Consider the following 17,895-nt stretch of genomic DNA (forward strand, 5'->3'; position numbering starts at 1 on the left):
CATACGTTATCCAAAAATACAACCCCTACAGTCCCAGCTGATTTCGAGCATTTTCACTCACCTTTGAAGGCAAACAGAATATTGTGTGCTATGACCATGGGTGAAAGTAGAAGTAGAAGTAGAAAGTAGAATTTCTTGCCAGAACTTCCTGACATAAAGGTTGCCATGCAGCCAGAATTATTATTATTATTAATATTATTATTATTATTACATTTTTTTTAATGTAAAGAAAACTGTATGCAGGGTTCTTGCAGGAATCACTCAGTGAAATTTTAGACCTTTTTTAGACCTTTTTAGACCACTATGAGAAAAATTTTAGACCAACTTCACGACCGACCGAAGACCCCCTATAAAAAAAGGGGGAGGGGGCTGAGTACATATTTGATTCTCAAAACCATGTCAACTTGCAGGGCTCTACACTAACTTTTCTACTACGAGCCCTGGTGCGAGAAACATTTTTAGTTGCTCGCACAGCACAGGATTTGGTTGCACCATTTTGGTTTGGAGGTGTAGCATGACCTTAGGCATACACAACTCGATATATTTGCAAAATATTTGATTGGAACACGAGTTTTGCCCGCAACATCAGTGGCTATCAAAACATAAGATTCATTTAAATATTCAAAACTTATAGCGACATTTGTTGCTTCTCGACGTTAATCTTAAAACACCACAAATTTTTACGGTATCTTCAAATGTGTTAAAAAACAACAACAAAAATGTCTTCTATATTTTCATATATTGAATCAATTATTTAAATAGACCGCAACAAAGGACTGGGCGATATGACTGAAAAATGTATCAGTTTAAATATTTATTAGTCGTTATTGATAGTTATAATTTTTTTTCTATTCAAAATAAGGATTAATAACAGGCAAGACTGATAATTTGAAATATAAATATTTAACCTTTAAAAAGACACAAACACAATATGCGCACAGTGTGAAGTATTTCAGAAACATCAAAATTTGAGACATGAAATAAACCTACCGTTCAGCCAAAAGAAATATGAAGCCACCTTATGGAACAATACATCTATCAAACACATTTTAACCACTTAATATATCAAATAAATATTGCCTTTTCATCAACAATTTTTGTTTTTCTTTTGCCATCACATTCATTTTTGGTTAATGTTTGACATTTTTTATTTATTTTTTTATTTTTTTATCTGAGACACGACGATGCCCACGGAATCACTGCTGTTTGTTTTTTTGCTGTGGTTCATTTTGAGTTTGATGACGTCATTGCGGACACGTCTCAGTTCTCCTATCTGCTTGTCATGCTAGTTGTGTACATTGACAAGGGGAAAAAAAAAAAAAACGCTTGCGATATGCTTTTATCTTAGCTGGTGTGTTGGCTGTGGGACATACCTGTGTGAAGTTTGAATCCATGCATTGGATCGTCACGGGAGTTATTGTTTTGAGTCGCGCGTAGTACCAACACGGGGACATACAACTGCACCGAGAGGACTCGATAGCCAACTACTGATAGCTGCATGTTGACACTCGCTGTGACGCGCGCGCGCACACACTATCCCGTGCCGCAAGTTCGTCGTTCACCACCCTGTCTGTTTGTTTTGGTCCCGGTAGTGTTAGCTTGACATGTTGAGTTCGGGATGTCCGCAGAACGCAACAACGATAATTCCTCCCCCTTCTGGTGCCGTATCTCGCGGCAAAACAAGCCGCCGCCGCGCGTCACATCTCACCAAACATCTCATTTGCACCGCCCCACGTAACTTAGCTCCCGCCCGCCTGAACTACAATGCAAACGCACCCCTTCAAATGTCTCCTTCACTTTGAGCACGCAAATAACAGAAACAACGCAACACGCGCATGTTCTCCCCGTGCCCGCGTGGGTCTTCTCCGGGTACTCCGGTCTCCTCCCACATTCCAAAGACATGCATGGCAGGTTAATTGGGCGCTCCGAATTGTCCCCAGGTGTGCGTGTGAGTGTGGATGGTTGTTCGTCTCTGTGTGCCCTGCGATTGGTTGGCAACCAGTCCAGGGTGTCCCCCGCCTACTGCCCAGAGCCAGCTGAGATAGGCGCCAGCAGCCCCCGCGACCCTTGTGAGGAATAAGCGGTCAAGAAAATGGATGGATGGACGCAACACGCACATTTTTTTTTGTTCTTTCTTTTTCTTTCTTTCTACAGAGCAAACATTTCTGAATGTAAGAAGCGGATGTAAGAATTTTAGACTTGGGTAAATTAAATTTTAGACCTGGGATTAAAATATGGCTGTTTTTTAAGACATTTTAGGCCTAAAATTTAACTTTCTGAATTTTAGACTTTTTTTAATTTTTTTTTTAGACTTTTTAAGACCCCGCGGGAACCCTGTGTATGCCACAGTTATACCTATAACACAATAAAACACAACAGGTCTTACACAGGCATTAGGCTACTACATTACACTTACATGATTGTAACAAGGCATACGTGAGAAACTTATTTTGTTTATTTTGTTTTGTTTGTTTTTTCAATGATGTGCAAAATTACAGCTAACAAAAACACCGACGTGCGCACATCGATGTGACTCGTCAGATACACAGAGAACGGAGCCAGTGGACAGAACTCCGAGGAATAAATAAATAATAGATATCGGTGGAAAAGGATTACGCTACACAAGCACACTGGAACAATTCACAAGCACTTTATGCTAGGTTCACGTTTGAAAAACACGTGATGGACGTGATATGATTTTAAACTTCGTTACTTTTACATTCGTCTGTTTCTGTTCATGTGACGTCCAAGAATCACATTTTTCTACTTAAATTACAACTTGGATCTAACATTTCCAACTGGAATGCCTTTGTGTGATTATAATGTGCTATTTGCCCATGTTGTTCCAACTTGCTTTAGTGACTTGAGTTCTTGTTTGTCATGGTGTAACAGCTAATGAGGTACAGTAAAACCTCCGCTGACGAACGCTTAAGCTCACGAACTTTTCGCCTCAAGAACATTAAATTTGCGAGCATATCGTCTCTGCTGACGAACTAGTTTTCGGCGGACGAACCAAACCACGCGGTCGAACAGCGCCACGGTGGCGGCCACGAGAAGCTGACGCACGCTCACGGCGTCCCAGTTCGTCACCCCCTTTCTTTGAGTGCGGACGCGGTTTGTGTTTGATAGACATTTTGGACCATATTGAGTGTACTTTTGCTATTATGGGACCGAAAAAGACACCACCACAGGCTCGTGTTAAGCCTAATGCTGCGTTCTCAACCAAAAGCGAGGGACGGCGATTCGGCGGCGCGTTTGCATTGTAGTCAATGGAGTTCGCGCCACTAAAAAAAGCGAAAGTGCTATCACGTACCTCAAAATAGGAGAAAATAGTGCCACGGCTGTTTAGTCCCAGGAAAGAAGTGAAAGTAGTTGGCGGTGCTCACTTTTTGTTGACTCGCTAAAGTGCTCCACTTCCTTGTTCACCAAGGGACACGCCTCCTCCGCTCCGGTGAGTACGAAAGCACGAATGAACGGCAACCATTCCATAAACACTCTCCGCGGTGAAACGCTCGCGAATGAAGTAAGTCTACTATTGCTACCATCCTTAAGAACTACCATCACAAAGGTAAATAAAACGACTTTATTATACAGTACAGTTTATTTCTTTAATTACAATACAATAGCACATTTATCATACATAAAATAAGGTATATTTTTGTGTAGTTTTAAGGCTTATTTAGTAGAAAATTATGTTTTATAGGGACCTGGGAACGGATTATTCTCATTTTAATGGTTTCTTATGGGAAATAAATGTTCGGAAGAAGAACTTTTCGCCTTACACACACTTTCTGGGAACCAATTATGTTCGTGAGCTGAGGTATCACTGTATATGCCACGGAAGAGGCGGGACTTTTTTTTTGCACATCAGTTTGTTTCCGGTTCGGTTTGCGACGTGTGGTCTGCGTCAAAAATAATTGTGCTTCCGACTTTGGGTCCCTCGGTTGCGCGTTCGCAACCCGGACCGGAAATAAACTGTTGTGCAAAATCCCGTCCCACCTCTTCCGTGGCATATACCCCATCGTAGGCAGCTGTGGCAGCAGCCATTTTGTTGCCGTTGGGGTAAAGTAACTTTCATTTTATGCCTGTTTATCCCCTGAAGTGATTATAGTAGCTCATGTGGACAACTTCTGTATTTGTCAGCTGGGTAACATTTGGTTTTCTCAGCTTCATGTTTGTCACTATGAAAGACCAATGTGTTTGCTAAAATTTTAATATGTTACAGATTACTATCCTTGGTGTGTTGCAATAAAACGTTTCATACATGCTGGCATGAAACAAGCAGTTATAATGGTGGAGAATTCCCACAGTGGCAGGCACGGGGAGAACATGCAAACTCCACCCATAAGTTATCAATAAAGCACTTTTCACAGGCCACATCAAATGGAAAATAATCTTTGAATTGACACAAACTTATGAAATCAAATTTCCCACTGTGGTAATATGACCTAATTTATGCAAGAAAATACCACAAGGAGCAACAATACAATAAGCAAACTTTGGCTGATGCCTCAGAAGATGAATTGTAAGCCGAATGTGATCTTTAAAATTGTGGCTGATTTCATCTCTTGAGAGGTCAACCTTCCAAAATGTTTAAAGGGTTCAAATCTCGGACGATGACCTTGCCTGCTATTGGAATTGACTTTCCACTGATATTTTAACAGTTGCTGAAAATTTAAGGTTCATATTTTTCTCCCAAGGTACTGGTTGCTATGGACATTTGAAAGATGCAAGTACCAAAACTTGAAAGCCCTTTTTCTCAAACTAGGGATTTTAACTTTCCAACATTAAAATTGCTGTAACTTTGTCAATTTTTGAGCTACATCCATGTATTATATATCATTTTAAAGGAAATTAAGCGCAGAATTCAAATATATCAATATCTAAATTTTTTGCACATGTGGACCCTTTTGCCAGATATATATCACATATATATTAGGGGTACAACGTTACAGGTAACCCACGGTACGGTCCGTACCTCGGTTTTTGGGCCACGGTTTCGGTACGTGATTTGTGCATAGAGAACAATTTTTCCCAAAAAATTCTCTTTATTTTTCTTGTCAGCAAAAATTACATTGTGCAACAAGTTTTACACTGTGCAGTCGTATAAAATATGTATACAAAATAATAATAATCCATCCATCCATCCTCTACCACTTATCCGAGGTCGGGTTGCGGGGGCAGCAGCTTTAGCAGGGAAGCCCAGACTTCCATCTCCCCAGCCACTTCAACCAGCTCCGCCAGCGGGATCCCAAGGCGTTCCCAGGCCAGCCGAGAGACATAGTCTCTTCAGCGTGTCCTGTGTCGTCCCCGGGGCCTCCCGCCGGTAGGACACCTCCCCAGGGAGGTGTCCAGGAGGCATCTGAACGAGATGCCTGAGCCACCTCAGCTGGCTCCTCTCAACGCAGCGGCTCGACTCTGAGCCCCTCCCGGATCACGGAGCTTCTCACCCCATCTCTAAGGGAGAGCCCGGATACTAGGGCTGGGTATTGCCGCCAACCTCACGATACGATACGTATCACGATACAGGGATTACGATACGATATGTATCGCGATACATATGTATCCCAATACTTGATCTTCAAGGCGAGACGTATCCCGATATTTCACATTCATTTACTTACATTTTATAATAACAGTCATATGTATACCTAAAGGATATGTTTATTATGCTGGATAATAAAAACGATTTTGTTAATAGCTCTTCTGGTTTACCACCAAGCGCCATGCCTGGTTTAAATGTGTACGTACTGCCGAGCAGGGAGCAGTTTTCACAGACACACCGGGAAAATGTATTAATAGGCATGAGCCGATATGAGCAAAAATATCAAAGTATTAAAATTACAGCTCTAAAATGTGCTAATTTGAAATATTTGGGGAAATATATATTTTTTTCATTGAACACATTTTATTTTGTTTTTTAAAACAAAATATAGGAAAATTGGTACATTGAGACATGTGCCATGTTAAGTTTATAAGTAAATAAATATTAATATTCTTCCTCTGCTTTAATTTTTCTTAGCAAGACACAGTGTCCAATCACTGGTGAACTATTTTTGCATTAATTGAAGGAAATTAACTTCAAAGACGCTGCTGTTTTTTATTTTTTAGGTGCAATGCAGCTGCAAAGGCAAACGTTAACTGCCTATTTAAAGTTAACGAGCAAAATCGATTCTGATGCCTGCGTATCGATACGTGTATTGTAATGATGTCCGCAACGATATATTGCCGTATCGATTTTTTGAGCACACCCCTACCGGACACCCTGCGGAGGAAACTCATTTCGTCCGCTTGTATCCGGGATCTCGTTCTTTCGGTCACGACCCACAGCTTGTGACCATAGGTGAGGGTCGGAACGTAGATCGACCGGTAAATCGAGAGCTTTGCCTTTTGGCTCAGCTCTCTCTTCGCAACGACGGACCGATACAGAGTCCGCATCACTGCAGACGCTGCACCGATCCGCCTGTCGATCTCTCGCTCCATCCTACCCTCACTCGTGAACAAGACCCCAAGATACTTGAACTCCTCCACTTGGGGCAGGACCTCATCCCCGACCCGGAGAGGACACGCCACCCTTTTCCGACTGAGGACCATGGTCTCGGATTTGGAGGTGCTGATCTTCATTCCAACCGCTTCACACTCGGCTGCAAATCGCTCCAGGTCATGGCTTGATGGAGCCAACAGCACCACATCATCTGCAAAGAGCAGAGATGCAATGCTGAGGCCACCAAACCGGACACCCTCAACGACTCGGCTCCGCCTAGAAATTCTGTCCATAAAAGTTATGAACAGAATCGGTGACAAAGGGAAACCTTGGTGGAGTCCAACCCTCACTGGAAACGAATCCGACTTACTGCCGCCAATGCGGACCAGACTCTGGCAACGGTCGTACAGGGACCGAACAGCCCGTATCAGGGGGTTCGGTATCCCGTATTCCTGAAGCACCCCCCACAGGACTCCCCGAGGGACACGGTCGAACGCCTTCTCCATATCCACAAAACACATGTGGACTGGTTGAGCGAACTCCCACGCACCCTCGAGGATCCTGCTGAGGGTGAAGAGCTGTTCCACGGCCAGGACGAAAACCACATTTTATCGGCTGGGGGACCGAGGGTTGGTGTTGACAGGGCAGAGTGTGTGTCCGCTTTCCGTGTTGAGGTGCGCAGGCGGTGGTGGCAACGCATCCGTTCAACATGGGTTAACATGGGACATGTTACAAGCAATGTTACAAGCAACGTTTACAGACAGTTTACAGAATTTCTGTTCGCCGTTTTCACTCCCTTGTCGTCGTATTTCATAAGGAAGCCAAAATTATTAATTATTATGGTTAAGCTTTCCCCTCAAAGTAATTGAAAGTCTGTGTCTTAGTTGTTCTTCGATTGTCATAAAATATGATTAATGGAGTCTTTACCTCAAAAAGACCTTGTACTGTACACCTGGTGGGGTGGCAGGCCCAGGATCCCAATACAGGATGTGAAGGAAGTTAACTGACTTAACAGACAGATTAGATGGTGCAGGGAGTGTACCAAGCACTGTGGAAAACATAATGATGGCCATGTTAGTGTTGCAGAACGGGTTGCAAAATTCACACACAAAAGAAAGTACCATCATGATTTTGAGTGGTGTGTTGCTGCTGATTTTACTCACCAGAATCAAGCAGGAACATCACATTTAGAGAACGAGACACCCAATTCATCTTGCCATATGCTTAGGCTGACATAGTCGTTCTTTAAACTGTACAAGTGTAGAAAAAAAAAGAAAAGCACAATAAACAGCATGATACAGTCATGCACTACTTTTTCTCTTACGTAATACCACAATAATGTGGGTTGTGTTTATTAATTAGCTATGTGTGTATCCACCTTTGAAAGTGGTCAGGCAATGAGCCACACTGATAATTGCGCATTTTGAGTGGCGATTGAACCGCTGTTTTTTGGCTCTCACCGTGGTCACGTTTTTCATCTGACCACTCGGAATTTGGGCTGCAACTAACGATTCAAATCATTTAATAAGATAAAGTGAAACATATATTAATTTCCATCACTTTATTCAAAAACAAGACATTATTTTAAATTGGCTGTGCAGAAAATGCATGAATTAATTATGATTCAATTACTGTTACTGATAACGTTTCACATTATTTTGTTATGTAAAAGCAGATGTTTGCAAATGTTTTGTTTTGATTCAACACAAATACAGTCTGCTTTCATGGAGGACTACAGAAATCTGAGCATATTTACTGTTGGTAAATTGAAATTCCGACGATTTGTACAATTTCTAATTTAAAAAGATCTCTAAATGATTAATCGATTGTTAAAAGTAATTAGCGATTAATTTAATAATTGACTAGTTATTGCTGCACCTTATATGAACCATGAACAATTCCATAGGACAGGTGTGCAAGTTTTTATAACGACTTTGAAATTACTCAAAAGGTCAACATTTCTAAAATTTATAGTTGACAAATCTCCTAAAAAAATTGTGCTGAGTAAGGCTATTTCTTCTAATTTAAATGGCTATAAGGTATTTATTGTACATTTTTCTACACATCTGCAAAATTTGAAGTAAATTCAATTGTTCTACTTAATTTATAAATGCAGTTTTTGGGGGCCTACAGTTTGTCACGTCCCTTATGATGTTACTCTGACCCGCCATGACTGCCATATTTTCCGTAGCTTCCAACAGTTATTTAATGAATTTTACAAACTACAAATTAGGCCTGGACCATAAATCAAAATTTTGATTTCGATTTTGGCTTCTCTCAATCTTTAAAACACAATAATCAAAGAAAAACGTGCGTTTACAAGTTTCCCATGTTGTGAAAGTACCATTAATGCACCATGTTGCTTATAGCAAGCTCGGCGCGATTCAATGTGATTCTGCCCTCCCTAAGCTTCCTTTAAGCTGTTTAATGACACTCTAGTTGGAGTTACTTGTAAAACTAAACACATGAAAAAAAGACTTACATCCACTGTATATTTAAATAGAAAGCATGCTTCGTTTTTAAAGCATCGCAAGCTTAGCACTAATGGTAAAGAGAATGGAGGATCTCATTTAAATGCTAATGGAAGTTAGCATAGACTTCAGGAGTGTTAGTCCTTTAAATAATGATTATTCATACACAAATGTGTAAACGCATAGCCATAGGTAAGATAACATTACTCAAAGGCATGATTTTTTTCCCCCAATTTGTGAAAAACGAGTTATTTTCATTGAATTCAATGGCAATTTTCTTCTGTTTCTTTATAATTGTGTAGACCAGAGGTGTCCAAACTACGCCCCGCCGCGGGCCATTTGCGGCCTGCCGTCCATTTTTCAGTGGCCCGCGACATGTGCTAAAAATGGCATTTGACTCAGTTCAAATAAAATAAACAAAACAAAAATGTTTGGAGATCGTCAAAGTAAGAAGGGAGGGTATCGAAAAACAGGTGCCATTAAAGGTTATTTTAGTGAACTAAAACTAAAATTCAAAAAACAATTTTGTTACCGAACTAAAATAAAAACGAAAATGCTTTTTAAAAAACGAAAACTAACTGAAACTACATTTTATGTTTACAAAATTAACTAAAACTATGTGTAACCCTGCACTGGCAGCCAAATGAGCCAGAGCAACCAGTACACTAGAAAAATAGATGTTAATATATCGCAATATATAGTGTAATCAGTAGGCTAATTCATCAGAAGATTCTAGGATTTCGCTCAGAAGAGAGTGGACAGGAAACTGAGATTGATTTGCAAAAAGTGCATTAAATAGGAAAACCGAATACCAATACCAAAATGCAATTATGTACAGTAAATATTAACAATCATGTTTAAAACAGTTCAATCAGCGCTTCATCAAATTCATTCAATAACAACACTCCCAAAGTCAATCAATAACATCCAAAGCCCAACGTTGACGAATGCGAAAAGCCCTCAGTCCATCCACAGTTGGTTGACGACACACGTCTGGGTCTAATGAGATAGTCCAAAAATGTGTGTGTGCATGTGTAAAAGGTGAAAAGGGGGTTTTAAGCAGTTGGTGGAATGGAAAGAGGTTCTGCAAAAGGTTGGATACATAGTAGCCAAGATGTCAAAAGGCGAAAGTGGGGTTGTGGGCCACGAAGAGCCCCCTACCGGCCTGGCAGGAGGAGGTCGACTCTTGAAAGGTTTCAATCCATTTCAATTTGTAGGTGCGGGTCCTACTCCTTTTTAGCTCACCATCAGTTGAGAACACAGCCTAACAACAGTACCATAAATTCTCAATCACAAGGTTCATTACAATCGCATATTCCAATGTGCACATAAAATCATCCATATAAATATTTGCAATATTTAAAAAAGGATCATCTAACATCATCAATACATAATCAATAGTTAACAGTTGTCATCGGCATTCATAATTCTATCAACAATAAAGTAACAGTTGAGGTTCTTTAACCGTTAAAATTGCTCCATTCAAACATTCAAAAGCATATTAACAGCTTCACTAATCACGTTAAGTGAGCCCAGCCGACTCTCACTATCACAGCAACATACATTTCACTCACCCGTCGTCGCGGTGCACAACACGCCACCCCGCTGCGTGAACGTAACACACTCGACCGGCCACGGTAGAGGGCTCCTACAAATCCACGCAATAAGGTGGTTTAGTTACAAATCCAAACGTAAAATATGCGGGAATGAAAGATTCAAACCTGTAGCTCGCGGCGAAGCACACCCACCCCACTCCTTTTCCCGGCGCTACGGTACTTCCGCATTAAATCTCCCAGACTGACCGCGCTGCCGCATGACGTCACCCCTTTCAGTAGCGATTGGATAATCACTGGTCACATGACCAGTGAAAATATAATATAAATGAAATAACCCGACTAGCGGTTTATCATCTATGTTACACCCTCCCCCCTTAGACTCATGCAGCTCCGATGCATGCGCTCTCAATCACGCGAGAACGGAATCAACACTTATCTACAGGAAGTGTAAAGGCGTCGCCATACGCATCCGCCAAACTACGGAAAAGTGTTTGCACAACAGAGATCAGGGGGTTACCCAACTCAGAGTATTGTAAACGCCTAGGCGGTTCCCTATGCCGCGAAGAGCAGCGAACGACCGGGGCAGGTTCTGCAGCAACTACAGGGGAGGTAGCATCAGGAATAATAGAATCAAGGACTTCAACAGATAAGTCAGTTTCATGTGGTGGCACCTCAGCCTGCAAAGGGGATGTCTCCACTGAGCTTCCAACTTCTGCATCCTCGTCCACTGACTGCACATCAGGAGGGGAATCCATGGCCTCAGGCAAGTCTCTAGCTTCTCGTGAGTCATCACCTCCACCAGAAAGCACAGCTGGAGCGCCAGAATCAGATGCCAAAGAGTGTATATGTATGGATAATGGGTTACGAAATAGAATATGAATTTATATTATGCATAGGCTATATAGTAATAATAATAATAATAATAATAATATAGAAATATATTCTTAAAAAAATAAATTAATAATAATAATAATAATCTCGCTTAGGTCACCATTTACTGGTGTATTGTTATGTTGAATCCCCCACAGATTTCCTTCACACTCACTTCCCCCCACGTTTCTTCACTATTATACTTATCTACTTGCTATCTCTCTCTTTATATAAATTATATAAATTGCCTAATTACTCTTTTGCTATCCTACAATATGTTAATATTAATAAGCAGCTTATATAGATGTATACATAAGACTGAGTCTATATTGCTTGTATGCAGAAATTAGTTCTGGTCTCCTGGAATGTGTGTGGCGCTCGCTCCCAGGCAAAAAGAATAAAAATTTTAGACCATCTCTCAAAATTTAAGGCAGATATTTGTCTCCTACAAGAAACCCACTTACAAAAATCAGAAGAAAAATTATTTATAGATAAAAATTTTAGTCAAGTTTACTCTGCCTCCTATAATAGTAGACAAAGAGGTGTCTCTATACTTATACATAAGAATTTATTCTTTACTCTAAATAATATAGTAACAGATTTAGAGGGCCGATATATTATTATCCAGGTAACTATATTTAATAAAGTATATACAATTGGTAATTTATATGCCCCAAATAATGATGACCCTGATTTTTTCCATGAATTTTTCTCTCGGTTACTCGATTTAGCAACAAATTCTACTATTATTATTGGAGGTGATTTTAACACGGTCTTGAACCCGTTAATAGATCGTTCTAATAATACGATATATACAAGGCGATTACGATCCGCTAAAGTAATAGATGAATATATGGAGGATTTTGGCCTCAGCGATGGCTGGAGACTTCAAAACCCAACTAAGAAGGAATTTACTTTCTTCTCTGCTGTGCACCGATCATTCTCAAGAATTGATTTTTTCCTTACAAATAATTCTATTGTTGATAAAACTGCTATAAAAATACATTCTATAATTATAAGTGATCATGCACCAGTCTCCCTCACTCTACAAATTGACTCTACCTTTAAACCTCCCCCGATATGGCGTTTTAACATCTCATTACTGAAAGACGTAGAGTTTGATAAAATTATTAGAAGGGAGTGGGCAGATTTTTTGGAAATAAATGACTCTCCAAATATATCTCCATCTCTTCTCTGGGAAGCAGGGAAAGCGGTAATTAGAGGGAAAATTATATCATATTCAACTTATAAAAAGAAACAGGATCAAAAATTAGAAAAATACCTGGAAGATAAAATTAAACAACTAACGGATGAATATGTATTAAACCCAAATAATCAAATATGGATAGAACTACAGAATATAAAAATACAGTTAGATAACATGTTATCTAAAAAGACAGAGTTTATAATACAACAGTTGAGATATAATAATTTTGAACATAATAATAAATCAGGTAAATTCCTGGCAAATCAACTTCAACGGAATCGGGAAAAATCTCTTATAACGGCTATTAAAGATATAAATGGTGAATGCACACAATCACCAGAAGAAATTAACCATATTTTTTATAACTATTATCGAAATCTATACACAGAAATTAATAGACCTAACCCTGAATATATTGAGGAATTCCTAAACAGCTTAAATATACCTCAGTTATCTATTGAACATAAAGATATTCTCGATACCCCGCTTACTATAGATGAGTTGTATCGTGCTTTAGACAGTATGCCTAATGGCAGAGCACCTGGTCCAGACGGCTTTCCGGCTATATTTTTTTAAACATTTCTGGTTAATGTTTGCTCCATTATTTCTAAGAGTAGTAACTGAAATTAAAAGTAAAGGTGATATACGTCAAGATATGAATATAGCAGCAATTAAACTTTTATTAAAGCCAGAAAAAGACCCTACCCTCCCGTCAAGTTACCGACCGATATCACTAATTAATACCGATATTAAAATTATCGCTAAGGCCTTGGCATCTCGATTAGAGACGGTAATCTCGACAATTATTCATAGTGATCAAACAGGTTTTATTAAAGGTCGTCATTCTACTAATAATATTAGGAGACTCTTTAACTTGATTAGTATGTCACAGCGGTATGATAAAAAGGCAGTTGTTATTTCGCTGGATGCAGAAAAAGCATTCGATAAAGTTAACTGGTCCTTCCTCTTTGCTGTCTTAAATAAATTCGGCTTCGGGGAGTCATTCATTCAATGGGTCTCAATATTATATGATTCTCCTAAAGCTACAGTTACTACTAATGGGATTACATCACAGAGTTTTACTTTACAAAGGGGAACAAGACAAGGGTGCCCAATTTCTCCTTTATTATTTGCTATATTTATTGAGCCGCTTGCATTAGCTATACGTCAGGATAGACGGATCCAAGGAATCCACTCCGGGACAATAGAACATAAAATTAATCTATATGCCGATGATATATTACTCTATTTAGAAGAACCTGCTATCTCGCTAGGGGAAGCATTTAAATTAATAACTAAATTCTCTCACTTATCAGATTACTCTATTAACTGGACAAAATCAACATTATTACCTATTACAGAAAATTCATGGAATCCTACAAGTCAGGATCCACACTACTCCTTTCCTACAGGTAATTTAAAATACTTAGGTGTTAAAATTTCACCTAAGTTAACTGAATTAACTTCTTTAAATTTTTCACCATTATTGGATAGTATCCGTAGTGACCTGGAACGCTGGAATAATCTTCCGATCTCTTTAATAGGACGGATAGCTACTATAAAAATGAAAGTTTTACCAAAGATTAATTATTTATTTTCAATGATTCCATTTAAACCTACGTCTAACTGGTTCCAATCGCTGGACTCTGCTATCATAAAATTCTATTGGAATAAAAAAAAAGCCAAAATTAGTCTATCTACTCTTCAGGAAAGTAAATCTAAAGGAGGTTTAGAGGCACCAAACTTTATGTACTATTATCTAGCTAATCAACTACAATATCTTGTGCTATGGACACAACCCAACAGAGATACTAACTGTTGGTTGGAATTGGAGCAGAAGGATTGTAATAATCTTAGACTGTCAGATTTACTCTTTATTACAAAATCAATAAGACGACATAATTGTTTTAAAAACCCAATGATAGCCGCCACCCTGACTGCCTGGTGGAAGGCATTAGAAATTACAAACTCCCAATTGGCGCCCTGTGGGCTCTCTCCCATTTGGCATAACCCCGACTTTCAACTTAATAATCAGTCGTTCCATTTAAGCCTATGGGAGCAGAAAGGAATTACACACCTTCATCATCTTTTCTCAGATAATAAGTTTATATCGTATACAAACTTGGTCCAGAAATATGAAATAAAAAAGGGAAATTTCTTACATTATCTGCAAGTTAAAAATATGGTTAAGAAACAAATCCCAACACTTCAAGATACGCTCCAACTGCCTGTCTTAGCTAAAGATATTATAAAGCTTTCTCCAACAACAATAAAGAAAATATCAAAAATATATAAGTTATTTTTATACACAAATAAAACGTATTTACCGACTTTAAAATGGGAAAAAGACTTGTCTATAGTTCCGGAACCAGACTTTTGGACCCAAATCTGTGAAAATGTATTTAAAATGACCAAACAGACAAATTTGCAACTTATCCAATATAAGATACTTCATAGAACATATATTACACAATATATGATGAAAAAAATGGGACTCTCTGACTCCGACATTTGTCTCCAGTGCTCACAAAACACTGCCGATACTTATCTTCATGCTTTATGGTCATGTACTCCAGTGCTGCATTTCTGGACTAAAATCTTGGAAAAGCTCGCTGATATATTAAACTGTAGGCTTCCTTTATCTCCAAGACTGTGTTTACTAGGTGACTTAACAATAACTGAGCGACCATGTAAACAATCTCAATCTATATTTATAGCCCTTACTATTGCTAAAAAAATAATCCTTGTCAATTGGAAAAATAAACAATCTCTAAATATCGACCACTGGTTAAACTTACTAATAAATTATATCTCAATGGAAAAAATCTCTGCCTTAAATAAAAATCAAGTATCAAGATTTAAACAAATATGGTCTATGTACATAGAATATTTTAATCTCAATTTGGCAACTTAATCCTGCCAAGATTCTGCCTGTTAACGAGAGCCACCACATCGTTACAACTTCTGTTTTCGCTGCTCCTGTATTTGGTATTTTGTATCTGATTGTTTTTATTTTTATATAGTCAGGAACCTAGTTGCTGCTAGTGGGCTCGAGCATACCACACTATACGACACTATACTCAATAACTCCTTAAGATCTATTTCTAGTGGGCACTAAGCATCAACACTTGGTGTTACTGCATGCTAATTAGTCAATTTTCTTGACGCCGTCCCCTGTGGTCGGGCGGGGGTGGTTCTGCCCCCCCCCCCGTTGTCTGCTCGGTGGCGGTTGCGTCTTGGCCGCTCCCTGGGCCCCCTGTGGGGTGCGGTGTTGGGGTGCTTCCCCTGGTGCCCGGGGCGGTGCCGTCCCGGCGCGGTCCGCTGCTCCGTGCCCGGCGGCGCGGTTCGGGGTGGGTGGGCCTCCGGTGTGCCCCGTGGTTCCCTCTCCCCTCCCCCTTCCTCCCCCCCGTCGCCTCTCCCTCCTCGCCTCCTCCCGCCCATCCTCCTCTGCCTCCCGGTCCCTTTTCCCTTGTCGCCCTCCCTCCTCCTCTCCCCCCCCGCCTCCTGCCCTGCAGCCGCCCTTTCGCCTTCTTGTCGTCTTCTCCCCGCTTCCCCCGCCCCCCCCCTGTCTGCCCTGCGGCCCCTCCCCCTCCCTCTCCCTGGGCCTGGGGCTCCCTCCCCGGCTCGGGCGTCGGGCTCCGGGGGCCGGGCGAGGGTTTGGGGCCTGCCCCGCTCCGGTATAACTCCTGGTGCCCCGGGCGGGCCCCGATGGCTGGTGGGCTGTCCGGTAGCCCTGCTGCGCTGGCTGTCCGCCCATTGTGGTGCCGGGTGGATGAGGTGGGGGGCGGCAGGGGGTGGGGGTGCTGGGGGGCGGGCGTGCCACCTACACCCGCCGGGTTGGGTGAGGCCCCGCTGGTCGCTCCTCTTACTCACTTCACTAGCTTGCACTATACACTTTGTAAATATACACATAGGGCACACAACACATTTCTTGGTGGGGTGGGGAAGGGTGGAAACACCGTCTTCACCCTTCAACTCCCCTCCAATTTTAATGCACCTCACGTCCAAGGGGAGGGGTGAGTTGGGGCGGGGAGCCATCAGAGGGGATGGACTGCAGTGCCTGGCAGCGCTGTGGTCCCCCCCATTTGTGTCCCTGCCCCACCACTTTGTCCCTCCATTCCCTTTTTTAATGCACCACACATATACATATTCATTTTTTGGGGGGGGATACGGGTGTGTCGGAGTAGGGGAAATTTTTTCCCTCTGCTCCGACTCACCTGCTCCCAATTTTAATGCACCACACGCACACACTTGTATATACACTGGGTGGGGCCACATTCACGGTGTAAGGGTAGAGCTCGCCAGTCGGCGAGCTGGCGGACTCAGTAACAGGGTTAGGTGTCACTTGTACTCTGGCGTGACGACCGGGGCCTCTCCCCACCGGGCTCGGTGTTCTGGTGTCCCGCCTTCTCCCCTGGTGCTTCCTCCTCTGCTTCCCCCCTCCCGCCGCGGTGCAAATCTCGCGCGGCTGGAGGTGGGGTGGGCACATCTTCCCTCTCTGCGCTGCTGCCCGGTGCCGGTTTCCGGGGGGGGGTGGGGGGTTCTCGCGGGGGGCCGGGTTCGCGGGGGGGGGGGTGGCGGCCGTCGGGGGGGGGGGCGGCTTGTTTGGGGGGGGGGTGGAGGTATGGGTGGGTGGGGGGTTGGGTGCTGGGGGTCGGGGTGTGTTCGGGGGTTTGGGGGTCGGGGGTGGTGGGGCCTGGGTCGTGGTGGATGGCGGGTTTGGGTGGGGTGCGGGGGGGTCGTGGGGGGATGGGGGCTGGGGACCGGTGGGGCGCTGTGGGGGCCCGCTGGGCCTCGTTCTGCGGCCTTGGGCTCGGGGGTGTGGGCCGGGGCTGGGGCGGGGGTGTTCCGGGTGTCTGGGTCGGCTCGCTGACCGGTGTCCGCTCGGGTGGCTTGGGGGTGGCCTTGGTGCTGCCGCGGCCTGGGGATTCCGGGGGGGGGGGGGGGGGGGTGCTCGCTTTGCTGGACCGCGGTTGACGGCTTCTCTCTTTGGTGGTGGTCCTTATGCATGCCAGATCCGTCGCACCAGCATCTACTGAAACTCAACAGAAGTACCCTCTCCCTCCCACAGCCCCTTGAATCAGTTGGTGCTGGTGTCTGTGGTTCTCACTTTTCTTTATCTATCCTTCCCTCCTTCCTCTCTTTAGTTTTTCCTCTGGTCACTTGAGATCTTAATTTATTAGAAGTATGAGGTTTCTGGGGTTGGCATAAGACTCCGGTTTTGTAACCACGCAGGAGGGGTCTTGTTGGTGCTGGACTTCACTTTGATGGATTGGATGTACTGGCTTCTATTGATCTCACTCTGCC

General features: G+C 42.3%; 1 protein-coding gene across 5 annotated transcripts in view; it reads right to left on the reverse strand.

The window, feature by feature from the left end:
- The window catches only part of LOC144030004 (interferon alpha/beta receptor 2-like), a 330,835-nt gene that overhangs the window by 299,728 nt on the left and 13,212 nt on the right, over positions 1–17,895 (reverse strand). For 4 of the 5 annotated variants that reach the window (XR_013287164.1, XM_077535868.1, XM_077535867.1 and 1 more), the window contains exons 2-3: positions 7,648–7,734; positions 7,412–7,532 (exon numbers count right to left, since the gene is read on the reverse strand). Coding sequence is in view for 4 of the 5 variants with exons in the window: in XM_077535868.1 (XP_077391994.1) it covers positions 7,412–7,532; positions 7,648–7,696 (170 nt within the window). In the remaining variant the exon portion in view is untranslated. Of the gene's footprint in view, positions 1–7,411; positions 7,533–7,647; positions 7,735–10,116; positions 10,220–10,529; positions 10,604–10,676; positions 10,696–17,895 lie in introns of those variants that run through there. The other variant, XM_077535866.1, reaches the window with a different exon arrangement.

This window comes from Festucalex cinctus, chromosome 11, assembly GCF_051991245.1.
Source record: "Festucalex cinctus isolate MCC-2025b chromosome 11, RoL_Fcin_1.0, whole genome shotgun sequence".
In the NCBI taxonomy this organism is placed as follows: Eukaryota; Metazoa; Chordata; class Actinopteri; order Syngnathiformes; family Syngnathidae; genus Festucalex; species Festucalex cinctus.